We start from the raw sequence: 23,699 nt of genomic DNA on the forward strand, positions 1-23,699 counted from the left end.
AGAATTCCGTTTTATCGTTTGACACTGAAATTCGGACCATTAGGAACGACCAAACAATTATTTGTTTTTTCTTTTTGCTTTTGACATAAAATGTTGCTTAAGAAGCTATTACAATACGGCAAACACACAAACAAACTCGCACTTTTTAACAGTTTGTCTGCTTTGTTTGTTTGCCTGGATTTGTTTGTACAAACGTCAGCCTGCATACACTTTGCCTTGTTTGCGAGTTTGCCGCAAATGAGTCTGCAAGTTTGGCAAACTGTCAAACACGAAAAAGTGCGAGTTTGTTTGTTTGTGGTAGTGTAATGGCTTCTTAATTCAACGTTGCCTCTGTATATTTTTTAAAATGATTTTATTTCATATTTAATCATTCTTTATGTTTGAATTTTATTCTTATCATCTCTGCAAAAAGATTGCTGAGCAATTCTCTGAGATTTCGGTCATTCGATTTTTTTTTGTATTTTTTAATCCGGCTGAAACTTTTTTGGTGCCTTCGGTATGCCCAAAGAAGCCATTTTGCATCATTAGTTTGTCCATATAATTTTCCATACAAATTTGGCAGCTGTCCATACAAAAATGAGGTCAAAAATCTGTATCTTTTGAAAGAAATTTTTGATAGATTCGGGAAAGTTGTAGGTATGGATAAGCACTACACTGAAAAAAATGATACACGGTAAATAAAATTGGTGATTTTTAATTTAACTTTTTGTCACTAAAGCTTGATTTGCAAAAAAACACCATTTTTATTTTTTTTATTTTTTTATATGTTTTACTGCCGTTCTACGCATAATTGTCCCATGTCAGTTTTGGACGATTTTGACTTTATGATATTTTAAAGTTTAGTTTGATGTGTACTTTAAGAAAAACACATAAAATCTGGTACTTTGTTCGGAAACTCATTAAAAACAACATCAAGTCTGTTTGTCCCATCGTTAAACTTCTACGCATAATTGTCCCACCAAGTTTTTTCTTGCACGGAATCATTAGTTTTAATAAGCATTATGTCTTGCTTATCTGTTGTATAGCAAGAGAATCACAAATAAGGGTGATCAACTGCTAACAGGGGCGATTAGGGACACATAGGGCGATTATGAACCCACGGGACAATTATGCGTAGAAACGCAGAAATTGGTCGAAAAATTTCAATCGCGTTTTTCTCAATTGCACTTTTTTGAACATGGAACAATTATGCGTAGAACGGCAGTTTAGGGAACATAATTTTTTTTTCAGAAATTTCCAGGTTGTGCAAAAAATCTTTGTGCGAGCTATGAATTTTCGAGCCAACACTTTTTTTTCAAAAAATCGAAATATTGGTCGTAAAAATTTTTCAACTTCATTTTTTGATGTAAAATCAAATTTGCAATCAAAAAGTATTTCAGTGAAATTTTCATACAGTGCACCGTTTTCATGATATAGCCATATTTAGGATTTTTTTTTTTTAATAGTCGCAGTTTTCCATTTTTTTTTTAAATTAATGCACATGGGCCACTTTTGAAAAAAAAATATTTTTGAAAAGCTGAGAAAATTCTCTATATTTTGCTTTTTTGAACTTTGTTGATACGACCTATACTGCCGTTCTACGCATAATTGTCCCATGTTCAAAAAAGTGCAACTGAGAAAAACGCGATTGAAATTTTTCTACCGATTTCTGTGTTTCTACGCATAATTGTCCCGTGGGTTCCTATTCGCCCTATGTGTCCCTAATCGCCCCAGTTAGCAGTTTATCACCCTTAATTGTGATTCTGTTGCTATACAACAGATAAACAAGACATAATGGTTAGTAAAACTAATGATTCCGTGTAAGAAAATACTTGGTGGGACATTTATGCGTAGAAGTTTATTTTTCGATCTTTCCGAAAACAATGCTTTTGAAATTTTCAAATCAATACTAACATTTCAAAAGGGCCAAACATTCAATATTACGCCTTTTTGAAATGTTAGGTTTGATTTAAAAAAAAATAAAATATTTTTTTCGGAAAGATCGGAAAAAAAAAAATTGGTAATCTTAAGAGATACACCCTGTCAGTTAGGCTTTAGGGTCGCTATTGATCGTTGAAGTTTGTGAGTCAGATTTGCGATTCCTTTCCGTAGGGTCGTAAGAATTTTCGCGTCCGCCGTCGGTGTGTTTTTCGTTTTTCTCGCGTGCGTGTGAAGGTGCGGCTGGCTTTGGCTGTCCCGATGACAGCTAGCCAGTTTGATTTGACCCTATCAACACCCTATCATACCATTTCAGCTCGATACACATCGAAACTCGTCGTTCGCACCGTTAATCAGTCATTTAAAACTCGTAAAATCATCTCAAGTTAAAAGTTACATTGTTTAATCCTTCATTCTTTAATTACAAATGATTTTTGCTCTATCTTTCCACAGCCGGCTGTCTAAGACTAGACCATTTCATTTAAAATTTAACAACCGATAAACGGGAAATGTCTCATCCGCAGCATCCGATTGTTTGCCTTGAGAATAATATATAACATCTTTTAACAAACACTATGATTTTGGGTCGCATCATCATCTTCTATGATGAATCCTGACCAAACACCCTATCCTACTAACAAGTTTTCAGGTTCCTGGCGCTCGTGGGGTGTAAGCACAGAGTAAATCAGCTGCCCTAGTAGCAACCTGCGCTAACTAACATTCCCGTCCCTTAAAATCGAGGTCTACAAACTGACATGGCGGGCGCCGTTGGTGGCCAATGACTGTTACCTATTTGCAACTGATCTAGCTTTAGCAATCATGGTGTTTTATCTTTTCAGCGCATTCATACATGCTGTTGATAAGGGAAACACCACTAGATCGTCGAAGCCTATAATCAGTAGTGCTGAAAGGATATTACGGTTCTGTTCAGCAACGGAGGGGCAACCATGGGTGATCTCTCATGCTCATGCTCATGCTATTGATCGTTGAAGTTTGTATAAAAAAAATCGCAAAAATGTATGGGGAAAAGCAAAAATTTCAAAATTCCACCAAAAGGTTGCGTTAAATGAGTGTTGGATTATTGTCAAGTGTGCGATTCTTATGTAAACTTTAATCAACTTTGTCGAAGACTTCAAAACGATCCGAGTTAACCCCAACGAGTAATAATTCAATCGGTTTAATAAAAAAACGTATTTGTATGAGAAGATTTTTTTAAGCATATTGAACGACTGATAGCAACCCTTAAACCTTAACAGTTTTTTCTCAAAATTGGCACAGTTACTTATTTTTTGTCTAAGGAATCGAGTTAGGTAGTATCCCTATTAGTGCTGAAAATGTTATGGGTCATGACGCGAAAATTGGTGACGCTGACACGAATTTTTCAACTCCATTCATCGAATCTCGAAACCGTGACATAAACAAGCCCAAGCTCACTGAGCAGCTCCATTGCGTGGCAGTAGTCGACCAACGCTCATTCGACGTTGCACGCACACACATAAAGAAACAAGTTTTCACACGAAAAGTTTGTTTTTATGCTTGAAAATGTAAATTTGAATATAAATTATGGTTGTTTTAAGTGTTTTGCACCGTCTAGAACCATTCAATTGTTTAAAGATAGTCAAAATAGTGTTTAAAGAAGATCTTCCAAGTCTGTCATTCGACAGGAATTGAATGAGAGAATCTCTTTATTTCATGTCCCTCATTCTCCTGCAGCCGACCGGCACGAGTCTGACGGCAGTGGTTGGACAGACACAGTTAGGCTTACAGTCACAAGCTAGCAGTGAATTGAATTTTTTGTTTGTTGCATGTGTACACTGGGATTTTTTTAACGTCACTCAAATGTACATTTGATATCAAAACCATACAACAATGGTGATCTTTTCCCTTCTTTTTAAGACACCTTAGGGAAGGCGACCTATGGCGATCTACTCTAACATGTTAACATTAAGTCAGGGGTGCCCATCCTTTTGGCCCTGCGGGCCTTATCTGATTTTTCTGAAGCAGTGGCGGGCCGGAACTAACATTTGATAAAAGTTGAAAAAAGTAAAAATTATAATTTCATTTTAAGAATAAAGCACAAAGATAACTTTCAAAAATGTGTTTATCTGACATATTTTAATTTTTGTTTGTTTAAAATTGTATAGTTATTGTTTATAATAAAAAAAAACATTCAAATTTCAATGGTCGTTGCAATTTTTTTAAGTTTAATTTCCTCAACACTACAATATAAAAAAATCAATGAGACATGATAAAATTTATTCAAACGAAATTTGGATTCGAATATCTTTTACAAAAAAAACCTTGTTGTACACCTTTATTGTATTTTGAAAAAAATAAAATAAAGATTTTATAATGATTTTAAACACAGAAAAATTAAAAGTGTAAAAAATATATAATAAATCATTTTCAATTGATTTGCTCTCTATTTTCTTGACTCGATTTGAGACATTTTTTAATATTTTTAAAATATTTGCAGCGATCAGTACGAATAATTTGCTTTTTAAAGCCTTTTTTTTAAACTTTATCACAGAAATGTTGGAAAAATACATTAGTTTTTGCTTAGTTATTTATAAAAAAAAATGAAAATAGAAAAAAAAAGTTCAATGCGTTTTTGTTTCATAAATTTCACAATTTTACGAAATAGATAAATTTGTTTTCTTGCACCATTTTTCAGTTTAAAAATATCAATATAGAAATTAGAATTCAAACATGCAGAATCAGAAAATCAATTTATTTATTTAATATTTCATGAACAGCCTTAAGGGCCGGTCATAGAACTATTTTGAAAAGCCGTCGCGGGCTGGATGAATTGGCTTCACGGGATTGAAACTCGTCTGAAAAACCTGTATCATTTTTTCAATCAAAACGGTGGCGCCGCGTGGTAGTAGCTGCCCTGTTTATTACACTGTGAAATTATCCATCGAAAATCCAAGGAAGCAAAAGGTGACAACAGAAATGTCCGCTCAAAAGGGGTACTTTTTATTTAAAAAAAAATCCCAGCAAATCAGCAACGAATTACAAGTTTGATAGTCGAACTACACTTAAAAGTTTGTTTTGCTATTTGTTTTTGCAAAACCGCATATTTTTTTACTAAAGTGCCAAAAATACTCGTTACTACCTTTCGCCTATAGAGTTATCTAAGCCCGAGCTCACGCACACTAGCACACCATTTGTTTTGCTGGACGGTACAAAATTTAACCTCAATCTTTTTCGTGTACGTACACGCAATACATGCGCACGTAGATAACTCTATTAAGTTATCTAAGCCCGAGCTCACGCACACTAGCACCCCATTTGTTTTGCTGGCGGGTACAAAATTTAACCTCAATCTTTTTGTGTACATACACGCAATACATGCGCACGTAGATAACTCTATTAAGTTATCTAAGCCCGATCTCACGCACACTAGCTCACCATTTGTTTTTGCTGGCGGGTACAATTTTTAACCTAAAAATCCTTCGTGTACGTACACGCAATACATGCGCACGTAGATAACTCTATTGGTGGCGCTTTGTGTTAGTATATGTGTGGTCGATATTTGCGGACGTGCACGCAGAACACAGAACAGTGAGAACTAGCGAAAATGCCTCACTTTCTTCTGATACAAGTCGCCATATTGAAATTGCTTGAAGATTCATACCCGTGGAAATAGCCACCGAAGCCGCTTTGTAATTGCGGCCCCGATACTCTTCATGGGTCATAAGAAAAATTACTTAGGGAAAATTTTAGAAACTTGGGCACGCAAAATTTGGGAACAGAACAACTCAAAATAACAAGTATGAAGCTTTCATTGAAAAAAAAAAACTATGAAAAATTACCTGAGGGAAAAAAAAAACTAACTTAAACCACCTAGGTGATTGGTGCCATCCTTACTCCTAATCGACTAAGTTCATTTAAAATCTGGTAATATCTGGGACGGGACGGCTGGACTGCCCATAATTGAAAATTCGGCTATTATGCCAAATCAAGTATTCCGAGAAAAACGCGTTTTAGTGTTTGACACAAAATCTCCGTCAAGGTAATTTCCCATAAGAGTGGCATATTAGCCGTTTGGTTTTTCGCATCGGCAGCCAAGTCTAGACACTATTTCAGTAAAATTCAAGTTCCAGAAGATGCGTTGGAACGTCCTCTACCACCTGGTGCTAATATCTCGTTTTTGCCAAAAGTGGATATTAGCCGTTTCTTCAATGGTGGGCAGTGGACAAGGTCTTCTTTTTGAGTGTTGACGTTTGTATTCTTCTTCTGTTTTTTTTTTGCAAGAAAATTCGTGTTCTGTGATTCATAGCGCTTGACAATTCAAATTTTCTTGATGACGTTTTTCAACTCAGCGCTCAAGCTTGCGGATGCCTTTTTCTTTGGTTGAAATTTTGTTTAGATTTTAACCGCAGATTTTTTGAGTTGGGCTCAGGAGAATCCTGAGTTTATGTTCCATCGTTTTTTGGTGAATCCGTTCATAATGAGCTGCCGGATACAAATCACTAGGAATGGTTGGCAAATCAAAGATGATCTAAGAGCAAGGTGAAGAGTATCAGGGCCGGCATTTACAAAGCGGATTCAGCGGCAATTTTTAACTCAACTATTGTTGTTAGTGCGAAAGTTAACATTCCATAGGTCGCACGCCCTAAGGTGCCAGAATCGTAAGAAATGGCTGGAAAAAACTTAAATTTGTACCAATTCATTCACTTCAAGGAGCAACAAGTTCGTTTTTCAATTTTTGGCAATGTGTTGAAATGAAAAACTGAAAAAAAATCAAATAGGCTAAACTGCGGCAATTATTTTTGTTTACTTTTAAAAAAATCAATTATGTGCCACTACAGCCAAAACGTGCAAAACAAAACGATTGTTTAAAAAGGGCAAAAGAATCGTCAGTTAAATGAAAATGCTATAAATAAATGCCTATCAATTGAAAATATTTTAATCAATCTATTAATGCAATTTTCCATAATTTGTGAAACCGATTTTATTTTTTTTATTTTTTTTTCAACTCCAATTACAATACTTCCCATTTTCTCCTCATAAGAAAGGACTGGTTTAGGTTGACAGAAGCGGCCATGTTGAAAGAGGTTTAGTTCACTCAAAATAATCCACACGTTGATGCTACGTGAAAAATCACGTAACCCCGATTTTCCCCTCGCTAGGCCCGTTTTACGTGACACACGTAAAAATAATGTGAAAGTGTACTGGCAAAAAAAATGTTTTCACGTTGAAGTTACGTGATAAACCATATAGTATTTTTCCACTAGGATTTTTCATGTAGCTGTTATGTGTTTTGAAATGTAACTTCAACGAATCTTTTTTTCTCGAGTGCGCCAAATTTCTACGTGATTATTTTAGTATGAAAATTTACGGCGAACGGTGAAGACCTGTTGCCGGACTGTGCTCGTGAAATTTCTTTAAAAATGTAAAAGTTGGTAAGTAATATTAAGTTTAGAATGTTTCATTTTGCTTAATTCATGTTTCTTTACAGAAACCGGTCTCTGGAAGAAGAATTTACTATCCCTGTGGAAATTCTGACCGGAGCTAACATTAGCGACCTGACGGACCCCTAAAAGGCAATCCCGGTTTCTTCAGTCGAAATGGCTATCAAGATCGGTGCTACCGTGGTGACACCAACTTCCGGACAAGGACGTGGGCATCGCCGAGTGTGTCCTAGAGAAGTGCTAATGGAGCTGTTGTCCGTCTTTGATCCGATCATCTACACCGGGTGCTTTGCGGTCACTCTCATGCCGGCCAGAACAAGTTCAAGGCATCAGCCCACGCGTGTGGCGCTAAATACTAGGAGCTCTCTCGACGAACTCGACGAATCGTAGATCGACGGTGAGAAGAACACATGACTGCGGTCAAGCATCGTCGTGGCATTTTTTGTTGGATAAGAAGTGTTATTAGCTGCATCGCATGCATCCGTGAGATCGTTCAGCAGTAAATTATTAATTGATAAATAAAATAAATTTAAATAAATAAAAAAATCTTTTTTTCTTATTTTTATTCGAAAAAAGAATGAAATAACCTCCTTAAACTAAAAACATATCATATAAGGTTTACTACAACAAACATGTATAAATCATTGGTTGATTCATTTAGTTTTTACGTGTGGAACACGTAGAATCAACGTGAAATGATCTGGCAAAACAAGATTCATTTCTACTAGCGTCACCTCGTAGAAGTTACGTGAAAACATTAGTGGAAAAATACCACATAGCTTTTCACGTAACTTCAACATGAATATTTTTTTGAGTGAATTTGACAATAGGTTTTATTTTCTCTTTTGGTACGTTCGTTTGATGGCTAGTTCCACACTGAGTGCCGCACTCAGGGCTGTCAAAGTGTTTCTTTGAAGAAACTCACGCTAGTTCCGCACGAGTTTCGCCGCCATCTTGTAACTGAAACTCTAGTGCCGCACTCGATATTTTTTCAGTTTCATGCGAGTTCCAAGCACACTGACAGATGACGTTCGATTGAACCAAAACTGACACCTGTTCAAACGAACGTACCATTTGTTTATCCCATCCCAGGGTAATATAAAGCATTGATAGTGTTGCTAGATATTCGATCTTTGGAAGTACCTTCGATTACCTTTGCAAAGATAGGTCGGATGCCAGCGTTTTCGTAAAGATAAGTGAGATCCGGCTTCAAAAAGCTAAACAAATATATCAAGCAAACTTGCGAGATCCTCGATATTTTGGAATCGTTTGCAAAGTCGATTACCTATCAAACGCATACGTGATGATATTCGATATAATTTCCGGCCATTTATCTAACATCCGGATATATGCGAAAACACATTTGTATACATAGCTTTTGAACTAATTATCGAAACTTTTTTTTTAACTCATCTGGACCTAAACCGAGTCAAATGTGACCTAAATGGCCAAAATCGGTCCAGCCAGTGCTGTGAAAACTGAGTGCCAATTTTGGTAACACAAGCCAGACAGATATTTCAAGCAAAACAATGTAAAATGGCAAATGTCGAAGTGTAATCAAAGAGTCTATACTGTCCATGTTAAAAGACAAAAATGAAACAAATAAATAAGTCAGGTTTAACGATTAGCAATTTACCCCACACACCCCCTAACTAAATTCACTTGTTGTTATTGTTGGTTCTATATCGTGTTCCACTCCAAGTAGGTGGCACCTCCTCCCCCGCGCGCACTTGGCACTCGATTCTTTTTGCATTTGCAGCGGTTCCACAGTGCCGCCTGGCAAAGCGCCATCAATGACTGACTGACACCGTTTTTTTTTGTTCGTTTTGGGGGAAGCGCATCGATTACTTCTTTGCGAAACATGCTTGCAAAATTTCCTCTGAGTCATGCCGGGAGGAAATTGGATGATTTTTTTTAGCTAATTATTGATAGTAATTTCTCTCTCCCTCTTCCAGCTATGGCTTCATCCACGACAAACGGCTCCCGCAGAAGCACGACCCGCACGAGAACAAGGCGCGGGAGATTGAGATGGAGCGGGTCAAGAAGTGGCTCAAAATGCTCGGCAAGTGGGACGACAAGTCCTCGCAAGCCAAGCTGCACAAGCGCGTCTACAAGGGCATCCCGGACAAGCTGCGGGCGCGGGTCTGGGCGAAGTTGCTGGGGCTCGAGGAGGTGATGGCCGACCGGAAGAACCGGGACAAGTACCAGGAGATGCTGGAGCTGGCCCGCAAGTGGGGCACGGAGGCGCGCCAGATCGACTCGGACGTGAACCGGCAGTTCCGGGAGCACATGATGTACCGGGAGCGGTACAGCATCCGGCAGAAGAGTCTGTTCAACGTGCTGGTGGCGTACAGTATGTACAACACGGAGGTGAGGTTACTGGGTTGGGTTAGGTTCGAGGAAGATTCATTTCTATTTTGTAGGTCGGTTACTGCCAAGGAATGTCCGGTCTGGCCGGAGTTCTGCTCATGTACATGAACGAAGAGGAAGCATTTTGGGCGCTTAGTATACTGTTATCCGATAAGAAGTACGCTATGCACGGTTTGTTTATTGAGGGTAAGTCACTAATAATTTAAAAAAAATACGATATTTATTAGATACATTTTACGTTTCAGGCTTCCCCAAGCTTACCCGCTTCCTAGCGCACCATGACAAGATCATTGCCAAATTCATACCAAAGCTGAAGAAACACTTTGACCAGTACAACCTGGACTCGATACTGTACTCGCTGAAATGGTTCTTTGTTGTGTTTATCGAACGGGTAAGCAAATATGATCAACCAATCTAGTAACTTATTCCCCTAACGATTGTCCTCTCCTCCATTCCAGATACCGTTCAACTTGTGCTTGCGCGTGTGGGACATTTACCTGCTGGACGGCGAAAAGGTCGTAACGGCCATGGCGTACACGATCCTGCGCATGCACAAGACGAAAATACTGAAGCTCAAAGACATGGATCTGATTGTGCAATACATACAGGTGAGAAGGTGATCACAAATTTGTACTTGAACTTCTAATCTAAACATTATTTTTTCCGTTCAGACTAAGCTGCACGTCGATTTCGGCTACGAGGATGACGTTGTGATCCAAAATCTGGAAAAGTGCATGGACGAGCTGCGGAAGGCCGGCCTGGAGCTGCCACCGCCGCCGGAACCGATCGAGCTGCCCAAGAAACCGTTCGGCGTGTTTGTGGAGCCCACGGTGGAGGCGAAGGTGAGTGATTTTTAGCTAAACCAATTAATGCCCTTAAAGATTATTTTTTTTGCCCCAATATCATCGTTTTGATGAAAAAACAAACACAAATATATCAAAAAGTATCATTCTCAAGTTATTTCCGTCTGCTCGGGTAACTCACTCTCTTACCCACTGCCTTACCTTTTTGCCCACTCATTCACTAAATTATTCACTTTCTCACTCACTCAATCATTCACTCACTAACTTATTCGCTCTCTCTCACACACTCACTTAATAGGTCTGAAATTTTGTCAATTAGCCCAATGTTTATCATTGAAAACAAAAACGATTCAACTTTGTATGCAAAAAGTTAAAAAAAAAAAACAAATAATAATATGAATAAAATGGATTTTATACTGAAAAAATAGTTAATTTTTTTGATTTTTTTGATTTTTTTTGTATTTTCAGCAATTTTAAAATATTTATATATTTTTTTAATCTTTTTAAAATTGCAAACCTTTTTCTTTCATTTATATTTTTTATTTAATTTAAAAAAAAACATATTTTGAATTTGTAAATCATTTGAACAATTAAAATCATGGATTATGCATGGATGAATGGACAATCCACAATCCATTCATCCATGCATAATCCATGATTTTAATTGTTCAAAAGATTTACAAATTCAAAATATGTTTTTTTTAAATTAAATAAAAAATATAGATGAAAGAAAAAGGTTTGCAATTTTAAAAAGATTAAAAAAATATATAAATATTTTAAAATTGTTAAAAATACAAAAAAAAACATGAATCAAAAAAAATTACTATTTTTTCAGTATAAAATTTTGAAGAATGAATCACAAATTATCTTTTCAAAGAATTTTAAATGCCAAAAATTGGAAAAAATCAAATCCTTAAAAAATACGTATATTGAAAATCTTACAAATCCCCAAAAAAGAAATTAACATTCAAAATCTGAAAAAAAAACTAAAATTTCATGCTAAATTAAAAAAATAAAAATAAATAAAATTCAAATATCAAGTCATGGTCTCAACATTTGAATGAAAAAGTGTTTTAAAATGCATTTTACACCTGCCCAGTTGTTTTGCAATCATTAGTTTTCAAAATATCCAAGTATTGAAGAGATTTTTTTTTCGTCGAAAAAAAACTTTTTGCGGTGCCTGTACATTAGTTTTAAACGCAGGAAAATGCATTTCTAATGGTTTTCCGTTGGTTAGACTTCTATTTTCTTTAAAATTTTGATGTTTTTTGAAAAAAAAATTTGCCCTCTGATTTTTCGACCCGATTTTGAAGGGAAGGGGGGGGGGGGGGGGGGCGACATAAACTTTAAGAATTATTTGCAACGGCCTAATTTGAAATTTGAATAATTACATATAAATTTAGACAAATTTAATGCAGAACTAAAAATAAAATTATTTTTCTTAGTTAAAAAAAAGGTTTAAAAAACCAAAAATTAAAAATCAGAGAATTAAAAAAAAAAAATTATTTATAAATGCCAAAAATTAAAAAAAAAGTATTTCGAAAGTTTGTTAACGATATAATTATCGTGGTTCGATAACGATAGTTCTATCATTATCGTTATTCCGATAATTCTATCGGCGATAATTTTATCGGCGACAACGGACGACAACTTATATTTAATATATTTCTAAAATTGACTTAATCCAACCAAATTATGGTGCATTTTTAAACTTCTTCTTAGATTTTTTGCTAATATGATAAGTTTCAAAGTATAAGAGCGAGTTGTGGCGCTATAACCACGGCAAATAGTGTCCAGGGCATTCGTGGAAATACAATGTCCCATCCCAGAGGGTCCCGGAGTACCAAACCTTCTTAGCATGGTGCTCCCAACGAATATAACCAAATCTCGGAGCGTATGGTGGTGTGTCCCCACGCTTCTTCCTCCCCTGTCGATTCAGAATTGTGTTGTTGTTCGAACACTCAGTGCTCAAACTCAACCCAATTACGAGTCATCTCTGCGATACGGCTTTACGCAGTAGGCCTGGCCGCTTTAACGCTTGTGATGTTTCAATGCATTTCAATGCAATGGCGCACTACAAATGTTAATAAATGACAAGAAGAGTGCTAGGCGTCATCTAACCTAAGGCACTCTCCAGGATCCCTTCGAAAGATTGGCTGCGCTAGGGTCTGATTAGATTAGATTAGATTAGATAATATGATAAGTTTCAAAGTATAAATACTAAAAAAAAAAACACAATATACCGTATTTTCTCGAAAATGCTCAAATTTGATATTTGATACGAAAATACTTCAAAATATAATTCGCAATCTGGATCTCAACGATTCTAAAGTTAGCATGCATTTTCACTGTTTTAGAGTTTTTTGAATGAAATACTCAAATTTTCACAAATATAGTCCAGACTCGGATTATCCGAAGGCCTCGGAAAAATTTCACTTCGGATAATCAAAATTTCGGATATTCGGATCACGAAAAAAAAAATATTTTCGTTGTCTAATTTTTCATTGTTGAACTTTGGTATAACCTCTAAACTACGCTAAAATGATCTAGAATTTTTAATCCAAGATGGCGGCAATATTGAAAAAAATGCATTTTATTTTTTTATTGGCAATCAACAACTCAAATTTGACTAAACTAGGGTCGTAGAACTCAAATTTTATGTTAAAAATTATAAATTGAAAAAAAAACAAAAACAAAATTGTGTTCATGATTCGATTATTCGAAGTCCCATACAAACCTTCGGATAACCGAGGCCTCGGATAATCGAGTCTGGACTGTGCCGTATTTTTTTTAAGTACTCAAATTTTCATAATTTTCAATTTGGGTATCAACCGAAGCGAAATTTCACCTGCATTTTCACTGTTTTAGAGTTTTTTTAACGAAATACTAAAAAAACTCTAAAACAGAGAAAATGCACGCAAAATTTCGATTCGTTTGATACCCAGATTGCTAATTATAGAAATTTGAGTTTTTCATTCAAAAAACTCTAAAACAGTGAAAATGCATACAAAATTTCAAATCGTTTCATACCCAGATTGCGAATTATTAAAACTTGAGTATTTCCGAGAAAATACGGAATATTCTAAAAAATTTAGCATTTTATTTAAAAAAAAAACTCTAAAACAGTTAAAATGCAGGTAAAATTGCGCTTCGTTTGATACCCATATTGCAAATTATGAAAATTTGAGTACATACTTTTAAAAAATACGGTGTTTTTTGATTTTTTTTTTTGTATTTAACATGATTTAACATGATATCAACGGATTGAGCCAATTTACGATTTTAAAAATGAGTTATCGTCCGTTATCGGCGATAAGATTATCGCCAATAGAATTATTGGAATAACGATAATGATAACGATAGATTATCGTTATCGTTCCAACGATAACGATAACCATTATCGTTATCGTTAGACGATAATATAATCGACGATAATTCTATCGAATATCAACCTTGATTTAAAATTCAACAAATATCTCATTTTTTTTAATATCAAATATTTGAAAGCTTTTCATGAATTTTGAAATTTGGTACATTAACGAATTTTTATAGCTCTATGAAATTATAATTTTTCGTATTTTGAATATTTTAATTTCTCAATTTTAGAAATATTATGATCGAGTGCAATATTCGCCACGTAAATCGTCCTAAATGCAAATTTTGATTAAAATTCTCCGTAAAAAGTAGTGGAGCAATTTCAATCCTAGTGAAGAAACTTTTGAACAAACAATCAGGGTTACCAGGTATTTTTTTTTAAATCTGACAAAGTATCGATTAAAAATCTTGAAAAATCTGGCAGACAAAAATCTATAACCTAAATGGTGAAGGTGAGGGAGGATATGAATTTTAGAATTCAAATGTTTAAACTGATTTAATAGCCTCAAAATGATGAATTTACATTTTTTTAAAGAAAAACATATTTTATTTTTATTTTCAATTAAATTCTTTTATTTTCAAAATGGCCATAACGTGAAAAATCTGGCAAAATCTGTCAATATCTGGCACAGAGAACGGTTAATCTTTATTTTGGCTGACACTCCAAAAATCTGGCATCCCCAGATTTATCTGGCAACCTGGCAACCATGCAAACAATTCTCTTCAAAATAAAATAAGAAAATTTCCTTAATTATTCACAGACTTTTTCAACATTTAAAAAAAATCCCTTCGGTCAAATTACTTGCTTAGAGCGACTCCTAACAGGTAGAAAAAATCAAAACTACAAAATACCAACTTATTTGGAAGTTATCTTGACAGCAAAAAACGTTTGTGTGCTTGGATTCAGCTTATTTCTTGTATTCAATAAGAGCGCATGATCATACCACTCGCTTAGAGCGGATCCTAGTAATGCAAATAGATTTCGTAGTTTAGTTATTATCAGTTAATCGGCAATTTTGTACAACTTTTTTTTCCAGATTGGTCGCCGCAAGCAAGAGTTCACCGAAACTGAGAAAGAAGTAACGGAAACGGTTAAAATCAAGTAAGGAATTGGCTAAAATTAAAATATATTTTTTAAACTAATGTTCTTGTTTTTTTTTCCACAGACGCGAAATTACTGCCCAAGAAGTTGCCACGCTAAATCAGGAGGTCGCCACGGGAAGTGGTTCCAATAGTCAGCTAAATGCCGGTAAGTTAAGTTTTGGCTGGTTTTGGGTTCGTGATGTAGATTCAAAAGCATACACTAGTTTGAGTTTGTTTCATACAGTACCATTCAATTTGTACAGCAAAAATTAGCTTGATAAAACCGTCAATGTGTTTTTAATAGAAAACAATTTAAATCGTTTAGATTGTTTGACCGATTTTCTCTGTTCGTTTATAGTGCTGCCACGTGTTTGCATTTAGGGACACAGAAAGTGTCCTTCTTCCTTTGCTCTTTATATGTGAGGTGTGTAATAGCCTAGCAGAGTTAACTCAAAATAGACTAAGTTCTGTTCATCACACATAACTGCTGTGCACAAAAAAAAAATGTACAAAAAGACACACTCACCTCTGCAAGCCACTTTTCTGTTGAGAGAAATCAATTTTTTTTAAAGAATTGACCACTTTACACTTCTTTCCAGTGCACGTTCCCGAGTCGGAGGACGGCGGTTCGCTGCTGGGCAGTTCGCGCAAGTCCCTGGCGGACACGTCCGTGACGTCGACGGCCGACCTGAGCGTCTTGTCCGGGGGCCACAGCCAGCGGTCCCAGCAGGCCTTCGAGATGTACTACGACGAGCAGCCGCTGCAGCAACAGAACCAGCACCTCCACCAGCCCCAGCTCCATTCGAAGCCGATCGAAAGTGGAGAAGATGACGGAGGTGGCGACGGAGGCGAAAGTAGTCCCGGGTAAGTGTTTTGAGCAGTTTTTTGTCTGTCCCCGATGATCTGTGTGAGCTTGAACTTGCCAATGCTGCCGTATCTTGTCGCCTCGAAGAAGTCCTCGTCCGCCTGTGCCAATTTCAACCACCCTCTTTTGTTGGTTTAGCACAAGTCTTTGTTGCTTTTTTTTTGTTAAAATTCTAGGGAAAAACGCAAAAAAGTTTTAATAAGGACTCTCGTTTTTCGACTTTATTCTCCCTCCACCTCCCTTTTTTTCTTAAGCCGTCATTATTTTTCAGATTACGGAAACGAGCGGTTATTATCGGGGCGAAATACAAACCCACCAAGGGCCCAACGTAAGTTCTGTGGTGGCCACTGGCAGTTTTGTGTTGGATTTGGGGCGTTAAATTTGTATAAATTACTGTATATAATACAAAGCTGTGTTGTTAGATCAGAAACATTGCTGTACATTTAAGAATCATTCATATTACGCTATAATAGATCTGTTGGTTCCTTACAAAGCGGTTCAACAACTTCCGCTCGGAACATTGTCTTTGCCGTATTGCTAAAGTTAAATTCTGTTTAGAGTTAGCTTAAAATTTTTGTTTAGAGCTAACTTAAAAAATGTCGAAAGGACATACCGATGCCCGAGTGCTCTCTTGTACTAATTTTGCTGAGATTCCTATCTAGATAAAACAAGAGAGCACAACGGCATCGATACGTTACCCTCATGACATTGGGTCTGGGGGTGAGGCTTGGTCATACAAAATTCCGCAGTTTTATATGACCTTATCCCCCATTTTGATCGGTTAGAAGAGGTTTTTCTTTTTTACGGGTGACGAAGAACTGCGGCGAGAGTGTCATTCTGCGATGTCGCAGATAAATTCCCTGGCTGATTTTGGAATCCTGCAGCTCTTCCTGGTCCAGCGAAAAAACATTGCTAGTTCTACCGAAACTTATCCATCAAACAAATAATATTTTCAGTAAACCAGGTTTTCAAACGGAACCAAACCATAAAGACAGCTTCTGGATGGATACAATCGCATCGACTCCACAAACAACTTCCACTCATAATTTAAGATTTCTCGACTTAAAATTCAGGTTTTCAAAAGCCACATATTTTTCATTCTTGCTAAAAAACAATTTTTAATGATCGATAACAATACTCTCTACTTTTGGCGAACAGTAAATTGGTTCCACTTTGACAGTTCAAAATTGAGGCCGTTTTGCGAACCACTATTCAGCACCCAGGGCAGTATAACAAACAAAGATTTGCGCGAAAACATGTTTCGGTATTTTTTTTTAACCTTTTCTCCACTGGCGTTTATGAAAACGACACCAATTGATTCCATGTGATTTTCTACAAATATTGCATTTTTAAACTACAAAAACAACGGCAAATAAAGATATTGACGAAAAACACATACAATGGGGTAAATGGGGCAAATTGGGCCCTTGCCGTGATTTGCCTTCAATAAAAATATCACACATAAATTCCTCGTGATTTTCCCCTTAAAATAACATATTTTGCAACTATAGGCAATTACGGAATTTCAAGCTATTTAATTTGACATAATTTCCCGCTGATGAGAGTGTCACCAATTAAAATCTCGTGTTTTTTTTAAACAAAAAATAAGATGCCTTCAAACTGTAAAAACAACGGCAATTTAAGATATCGACGAAAAACAAATAAAATGGGGTAAATGAGTCAAAAAAGATCCTTGCTGTCATGTGCCATAGATGAAAATGTCACAAATTGATTTCTTGTGATTTTCTACACAAAATAACATACTTTAAACCTGTAGGAAACTACAGAAATCCAAGATACTTTAGAAGTGCGGCAAACATTTGTTATGAGCAGAGCATGAGCATGAGCATGGTTGACTGCCAATGAGCTGCTACTCCGTTATTGACAGATCAGCTGAAGTTAAACAATGAATAAAAAATGATCAGTGGGAGCTAACCATCCGTTCCCTATTTAACCCCTGAAGACCCCGAATTTATTAGTCAATACCGGCGCCCTCCCAAGAAGCCTGCAGTTCAACAAAAGGGAGGAATGTTAGTCCGATAGTTGAAGTTGCAGACTCATCAAGCACATAGTTTTTCGCTATATACTTGTTGATACCGCTTGAGACCGTTGAATCCACAGCATCTCCTTCAAGCATCACGTGATTATTTATTTTTTTGGGTTAGTAGGATAAGGTATTGGCTTTTCGATGCCTCCCGAGCTACGATGCTATGGGGAGGACTTTCATAACAAACCCGTCGGCGAGCCTTCCGAGCAACGATGCTATGGGAAGGTCTTTCTAATTAGCACACCAAAACACTCGCGCACAGGTATTTAAATACTGATTTATGTAAAGCACTTTTCTATTGCAAATTTAATTTCTTTCCCACGTCCTTATAAAATATATGTTTTTTTTTTCTCGAAATATTGGCATCTGGGAACAGAATAGTGGTTCGCAAAGCGGCCTCAATTTAGAACTGTCAAAGCGGAACCAATTTGCTGTTTGCAAAACGATACCAAGAAATGGCAAGTATTGTAATCGATCGCGTCGATCTTTTGAAATATTTGAAGTCAACCAATCAAAACAAGTCACTCCAGCAGCAAAAATATGTTATGCTTGAGCTTGAACAAAGCCTTCAACTTTGTTTATGTTTACAGCTGTAGTGCAGTTGTAGTAGCGGGGAGCATTCGAAAATCACGTTACGCAATCTGTCTTTTCAGCACCCAGATTGGCATTAAGTCTAGCAAAACAATGCCAAAGGGCCGTTGTGGGTTTGTAAACAAAGAGTGTATCCCTTTCATGCCAGATGTAAACATCCTCTAGCGTGAGCAGGACACACTCTTTGTTTACAAACCCACAACGGCCCTTTGGCATTGTTTTGCTTGAAGTGTAAAAAGTCAAATAAAAAAGGTTTTTTTTAGTTCTTTTATTACGTAACGCAGATGGGGGGGAGGGGGGTTCGGAGACCGTGTTACGCTCCATACCATTTTTTTTTAGATTTGTTTGGAAATGTTATTACGAGGGGAGGGGTTGAAAGGGTCTGAAAATTGTTTTTTTTTTGCATTTCGTAATAAAAGAACGCTCCCTAACTATTTTTTTTTTTCTGAAAAAGCCAAGCCCTTAATAATACTTACAACCAATACTTAAGAAGCGATCTGACACTGAATGGGACTGCTCGATATTTGAAATAACCTTCTGTCAGCTATCATTTCCGAAAACGAAATTTGCGCCTATCATGATCGTCATTGCTTGGCGACGGTCGGTGAACGTAAACACAAACACGAAACGAACGAAAAATAAGCATCACTCCAGCAGCCGCCTGAACGAGACAACGTGCTCTCTCTCTCTTCCTCGAGAGCTCTTTCTCTGGTGACAGAAGTCATTGTGACAGAAGTTTGTGTGTGAAACGAACGGTAGCAGAATGTCAAAATCAGGTTGTCGTGGTGAAGACGGTTGAAGAGTTCTGTTACCTATCACAAACAAAGTCGAAATTTCGTAAGCACTGATTACAACTTTGCCGAAGTCAACTAAGCGATCACAAAATCAGTTCTCAAGATACAGATTTTTAAATATTTTTATAGCTTTTTTGTATAGAAGTAGGGTGGCCCAAATCCAGTCATCCTCGGCTTTGAGCAATTTGAGCTCGTTCTGACCTCGGTAACTTCTCCCTCTAATCGCTTGAAGTTTGTATGGGAAAAATCGTCAAAATGTATGAAGAAAGGAAACTATTTCTGTTGTTTTACATGTGGAAGGCGTCATAATTATCAATACTTCCCATTGCTTGGATGTAGAACCTTCATTCATTTTAGAACAACTTTCCCGAAGACACCATATTTTTTTTTTGCTAAAAAGTTGTTAGCTTCCGAAAATGAACATTTTTACGTGGGCATACCTACGTTTTAGACTGCTTTCACTGCGAATCTTGTTAATCCGGTGTTATTCAATAACTAATGTTATTAGAGTTTAGTAAAGAAACACCACTGTTTCCGCCACATTTGCTTTTTTTACAGGTTATTTAATTTCTTCATTCCATCCAAGTTTGTCAAACTGTTCAACATAAACAAATTCGTTATAAATTGCCTCATACCTATTATTGATTGTTGGATTTGTGAAAGCTAGTCTTTCTCTTAGTTTATGTATATAGAGTCGAGATAATCGTTCTCTCAAAATTTATTGAGGGCTCAGTGCCAAAATCGATAGAATAATGGTACCAACTCACACCATCATAACAAATGAGTTCATTCGTTAGTTGAATCAATAAATCTCCAACAAGTGTCATACATCGACTTCTGACTGCTCCTTGGTCACCAAGCTGTGGTGGCCGAGGCAGCTAAGTCATTGGATTGGTTTGTCAAAGGTCTCTGGTTCGATTCCCGTTGTCGACACTTTTGGTTTTTTGTTTGACGGATGAAGTTTTTTTGCAAATGAACCCCGAGAGAATAGTTCTATCGCCCATCTCGAGCTGTGTTCTCTGCGTCCGTGAATGGTACCACTATTCTCTCGACTCGAGACCATCATTCTCTCGGACTAGCGCTGCCAGTTTTGACAGATCAGCTATAAGGTTTATTTGATTTTCAATGCAGAACTACAATCAGATCATATTCATAGTAAAATAATAGGAACCATGCTCTTCCAATACACTGTAAATATTAAACTCACCATATCTATCAAATTTTCTTCATCTCACCTGTAAATTGGCAACTCACGGGTGTAGCAAAACCAAAACCGATTTCACCTTTAATCACATCGCCTTCTTCCCCCCATTCAGGTCCGCCATCGGCTCTATGAGCGTGGTAGCGCGCAGCCCTTCGGCGACCCAGCTGGCGACACCACGCGCCATGTCCCCCCAGGACGTGGTCCGCATCTACGTTCCGCCGGCCCCGCCCGAGGAGAAGCAGCAGCAGTCGCACCCGCTCCAAAAGGGCACACCCAACTCGGCGTCGACGACCACGGTGGTTGCGGCAGCGATGAAGAAGGATTCGCCGGGTCGGAACACGAACCGGTACTCGAACGGGTCGAATTACTCTGGGGGTGGTGGTGGGGGGACGCCGGTGGTTGTTAGTCGGGCGAGTAATTACAATGACGAGGAGGAGGAAGAGGCAAAGACGCGGCGGAACAGCGAGATTGAGCTGTATAGTGGGCGGTTTGAGTACGGGAGTGATTACGGGACGACGACGTCGTCGATTCAGAACTACGGGGTGAACGGGCGGTCGACGTCGAGCTCGAGGAGGGGAAGTATGTCGCGGAAGAGTCCGGCGCCGATGCTGGACGGGGAGTTTATTATTGAGTGTAGTCATTTGAAGGGGCGGAAGTACGTTCCGGATCATCACGCGAGTCACACGAGTTTGACGCAGGGTGGGAGGGGGGTTAGGAACGGGTCGGAGAGTAATATCCACCGGATGACGTCGTTTGAGGAGCTTGCCAAGAATAAGGTGACGACGGGTGGAAGTAATAGCAGCTTGTTGAAGCACGTGAACGATGACTATATAATAAGGCAGATGGTAAGGGCTAGGGGAAGTCGGATGACGAAGAGTGAAATTTACGAAACTGTGGACAGCAGTGAGAGTGGAAGCAACGATCGGTACGAGATTTATGCGTCGATCAACTCGCAAAAGATTTCCAGAGGCCACAAGAGCGATTACAACATTCAGTACAAGAACATGTCGACGAGGGGAGCAATGGCCGTGGGGGAGAGTGTCGGTGGTCACGATTACAACAGTATCGAGTATAAAACGTTCAAGACTCGGCAGAGCAGCCGAGAGAGTGGCAACGACAGCAGTCCCTTCGACTACGACCTACTGCCGGACGGGCGTCACGAGAACAGCGCCCTGCGAGACTACAACCGATTCTTCAACAACGAAGACGACGACGAGGACAAGCTGCTGAACAAATCCTCGGACGAATCGTCCACAAGTCCTCCGCCCCACCGCCAGCAAGTGCAATACGTCCAGCAGAAGCCCTCCCCGATGAGTCCGAACGTCGAAGCAGTCCCACTCCTCTCATCCCCAACAGTCCGCAAAACATCCATCCCATCGTCCTCCTCGATTCCCGTGAGCAACAGCATGAAACGCAACAAAAAGCAACCCTCAACCACGGAACAAAACTTCCGCCTCGAGCTCTCTTCCCCGCTGACCTCCTCCAACCGCCGCCACGACGCACCCTCAAGCTCTTCTTCGCGCATTCCGGTGATCAAATCGCCCACCTCCCCCACAAGCTCCCTCCAGGGTTCGCTCCGGCAGCCGAACCGATCGCGCATTCCAACGACCGCCACCAACGGCAGTCGACGCATCGGCACGTCCAGCTCGGCGCACCAAATTCAACAAAGCGGCGGCGCCGATTCCAACAAGATTCGCATCAAGGTCAACCAGTCACAGTCGTACAGTTCCGGCTAGAGAAAACAAGGCAAGTACAGCTCTCAACTCCATTCCAGTTTAAAACTCGTAGCTCGTAAGGAAATTTATTATTTTACACGGATCAGTTTTAAAACGATGTGTTCGAAAGCGTTTAGCGCGCGTTTAGAGACGAAAGGCACGGCTCTCTCCTCAAGCCGAGCGAGAGAGTGAAAGGCTTTCTTAATTTTAAATTTTGCAGAGAAGTTTTTTTTTTTAAGAAATGCTCAGTTGCGCGAGAACGCAAATAAAAATTTTACATGAACGTGCATTTATTTAAAACAGAAACAACACAACTTACTGAAAGTAGGAACAACAAATTGTGTTAGCAAAAAAAGTATAGCAAGTAACACAGCAAAAACAACACAAAACTGCAATATAGAAACTCCACTTGAACTCTAGCTAAATCCTGTTGATGTTTAAAACGAAGCATTCCCAAACTTTTTCTTTTAAGAAAAGGCAAGTTGCGATTGAAAATCGCAATTTTTTGTGTTGGCGAAGGCTCGAAATTTATCATTTTCCAACACAAACATCCAAACAAAAAGTGTAGAATACATGTTAGAAGTTTAGCGAAATAGTGCTTGTTAGCTCTCACTCACACACACAAAAAAAAAACAAACATCTTTCCGAATCGATGACAATATCATTAATGTTGAAGAATGAAACGAGGAGCAATCTGAAGCGTTTTAAGAAACTACTTAACCTAGGCGTGTTTACTTTCTCGAAGCAATCTGTGAGAGGCGATGAGTTCAAATTTGTTTAAATTAAATTAAAAAAAAAAAAAAATTGTGTTTTCAGGCATTTTAAGACTAACGAAATAAGTTTCGGTTGATATTTTTACAAAATATTAATTTAATGAAGTTTTTTAAAAGTCTGTGCACCTCAAAAAATGTCTGGCACAAGCTCAAATGTCTGTGAAACACAGACAAATCTGTGTATCTGGCATCATTGGGTTGGTCACTGTTTCGTTTGACACTTTTTTAGTTTGTACCCCGTTGGTTGGTCAAAGTCAAACTAATCCCGTAAAAAATTTGACAGTTCTCGACCTGACGAAACACCCTACGAAATCGGGTAATCAAAAACAACCAACCAGTTGCCGATTTAGTCGGGATGCGTCAGGAGTAAGATTTTTAGTTGCCCTACGAATAGACCGACTAAATTGGGTTGAGTCAGATTTTCTTTTTTTCACAGACTAAATCGGTAAAAAATCGGTTGTTTTTATAACCGATTCCGTCGGCCGATTTCGACAACCGATTTTCCACCAGACGCTTATGTAAAGATTACACAGAAGTCTGTTGCCCGGTCGGCCGATTCGATGGCCAACGAATCGGCCGAAACCACCCGACTAGACCCGACTAAGTTATGCGAATTGTCGGATTTTTTTTACGGGGAAAAAGTGACGAACTGTCACTTTTTACACGGCGCTCACGCACACTATCAAAACAAACGTTTGGTAGTGTGTGTGAACTCCGTGGGGGGTGTCAAACTAAAAAGTGA

At 38.1% G+C, this 23,699-nt stretch overlaps 1 protein-coding gene and 1 long non-coding RNA gene across 4 annotated transcripts in view; both read left to right on the plus strand.

Moving 5' to 3' along the window:
• Window positions 1-22,796, plus strand: part of LOC120414804 (uncharacterized) — a 34,176-nt gene extending 11,380 nt beyond the window's left edge. For 2 of the 3 annotated variants that reach the window (XM_039576122.2, XM_039576121.2), the window contains exons 3-12: window positions 9,293-9,707; window positions 9,761-9,893; window positions 9,953-10,098; window positions 10,166-10,315; window positions 10,379-10,549; window positions 14,923-14,987; window positions 15,052-15,134; window positions 15,568-15,832; window positions 16,105-16,161; window positions 20,582-22,796. In XM_039576122.2, coding sequence (XP_039432056.1) covers window positions 9,293-9,707; window positions 9,761-9,893; window positions 9,953-10,098; window positions 10,166-10,315; window positions 10,379-10,549; window positions 14,923-14,987; window positions 15,052-15,134; window positions 15,568-15,832; window positions 16,105-16,161; window positions 20,582-22,205 — 3,109 coding nt within the window. In that variant the 3' untranslated portion in view covers window positions 22,206-22,796. The remainder of the gene's footprint in view (window positions 1-9,292; window positions 9,708-9,760; window positions 9,894-9,952; window positions 10,099-10,165; window positions 10,316-10,378; window positions 10,550-14,922; window positions 14,988-15,051; window positions 15,135-15,567; window positions 15,833-16,104; window positions 16,162-20,581) is intronic. The other variant, XM_052710453.1, reaches the window with a different exon arrangement.
• Window positions 6,995-7,883, plus strand: LOC128093494 (uncharacterized). Its single transcript, XR_008212530.1, has 2 exons — window positions 6,995-7,328; window positions 7,385-7,883. It is a non-coding gene; the product is annotated as an uncharacterized LOC128093494 (long non-coding RNA).
• Window positions 22,797-23,699: the final 903 nt, after the last annotated feature.

This window comes from Culex pipiens, chromosome 3 (assembly GCF_016801865.2).
Source record: "Culex pipiens pallens isolate TS chromosome 3, TS_CPP_V2, whole genome shotgun sequence".
Taxonomy (NCBI): Eukaryota; Metazoa; Arthropoda; class Insecta; order Diptera; family Culicidae; genus Culex; species Culex pipiens.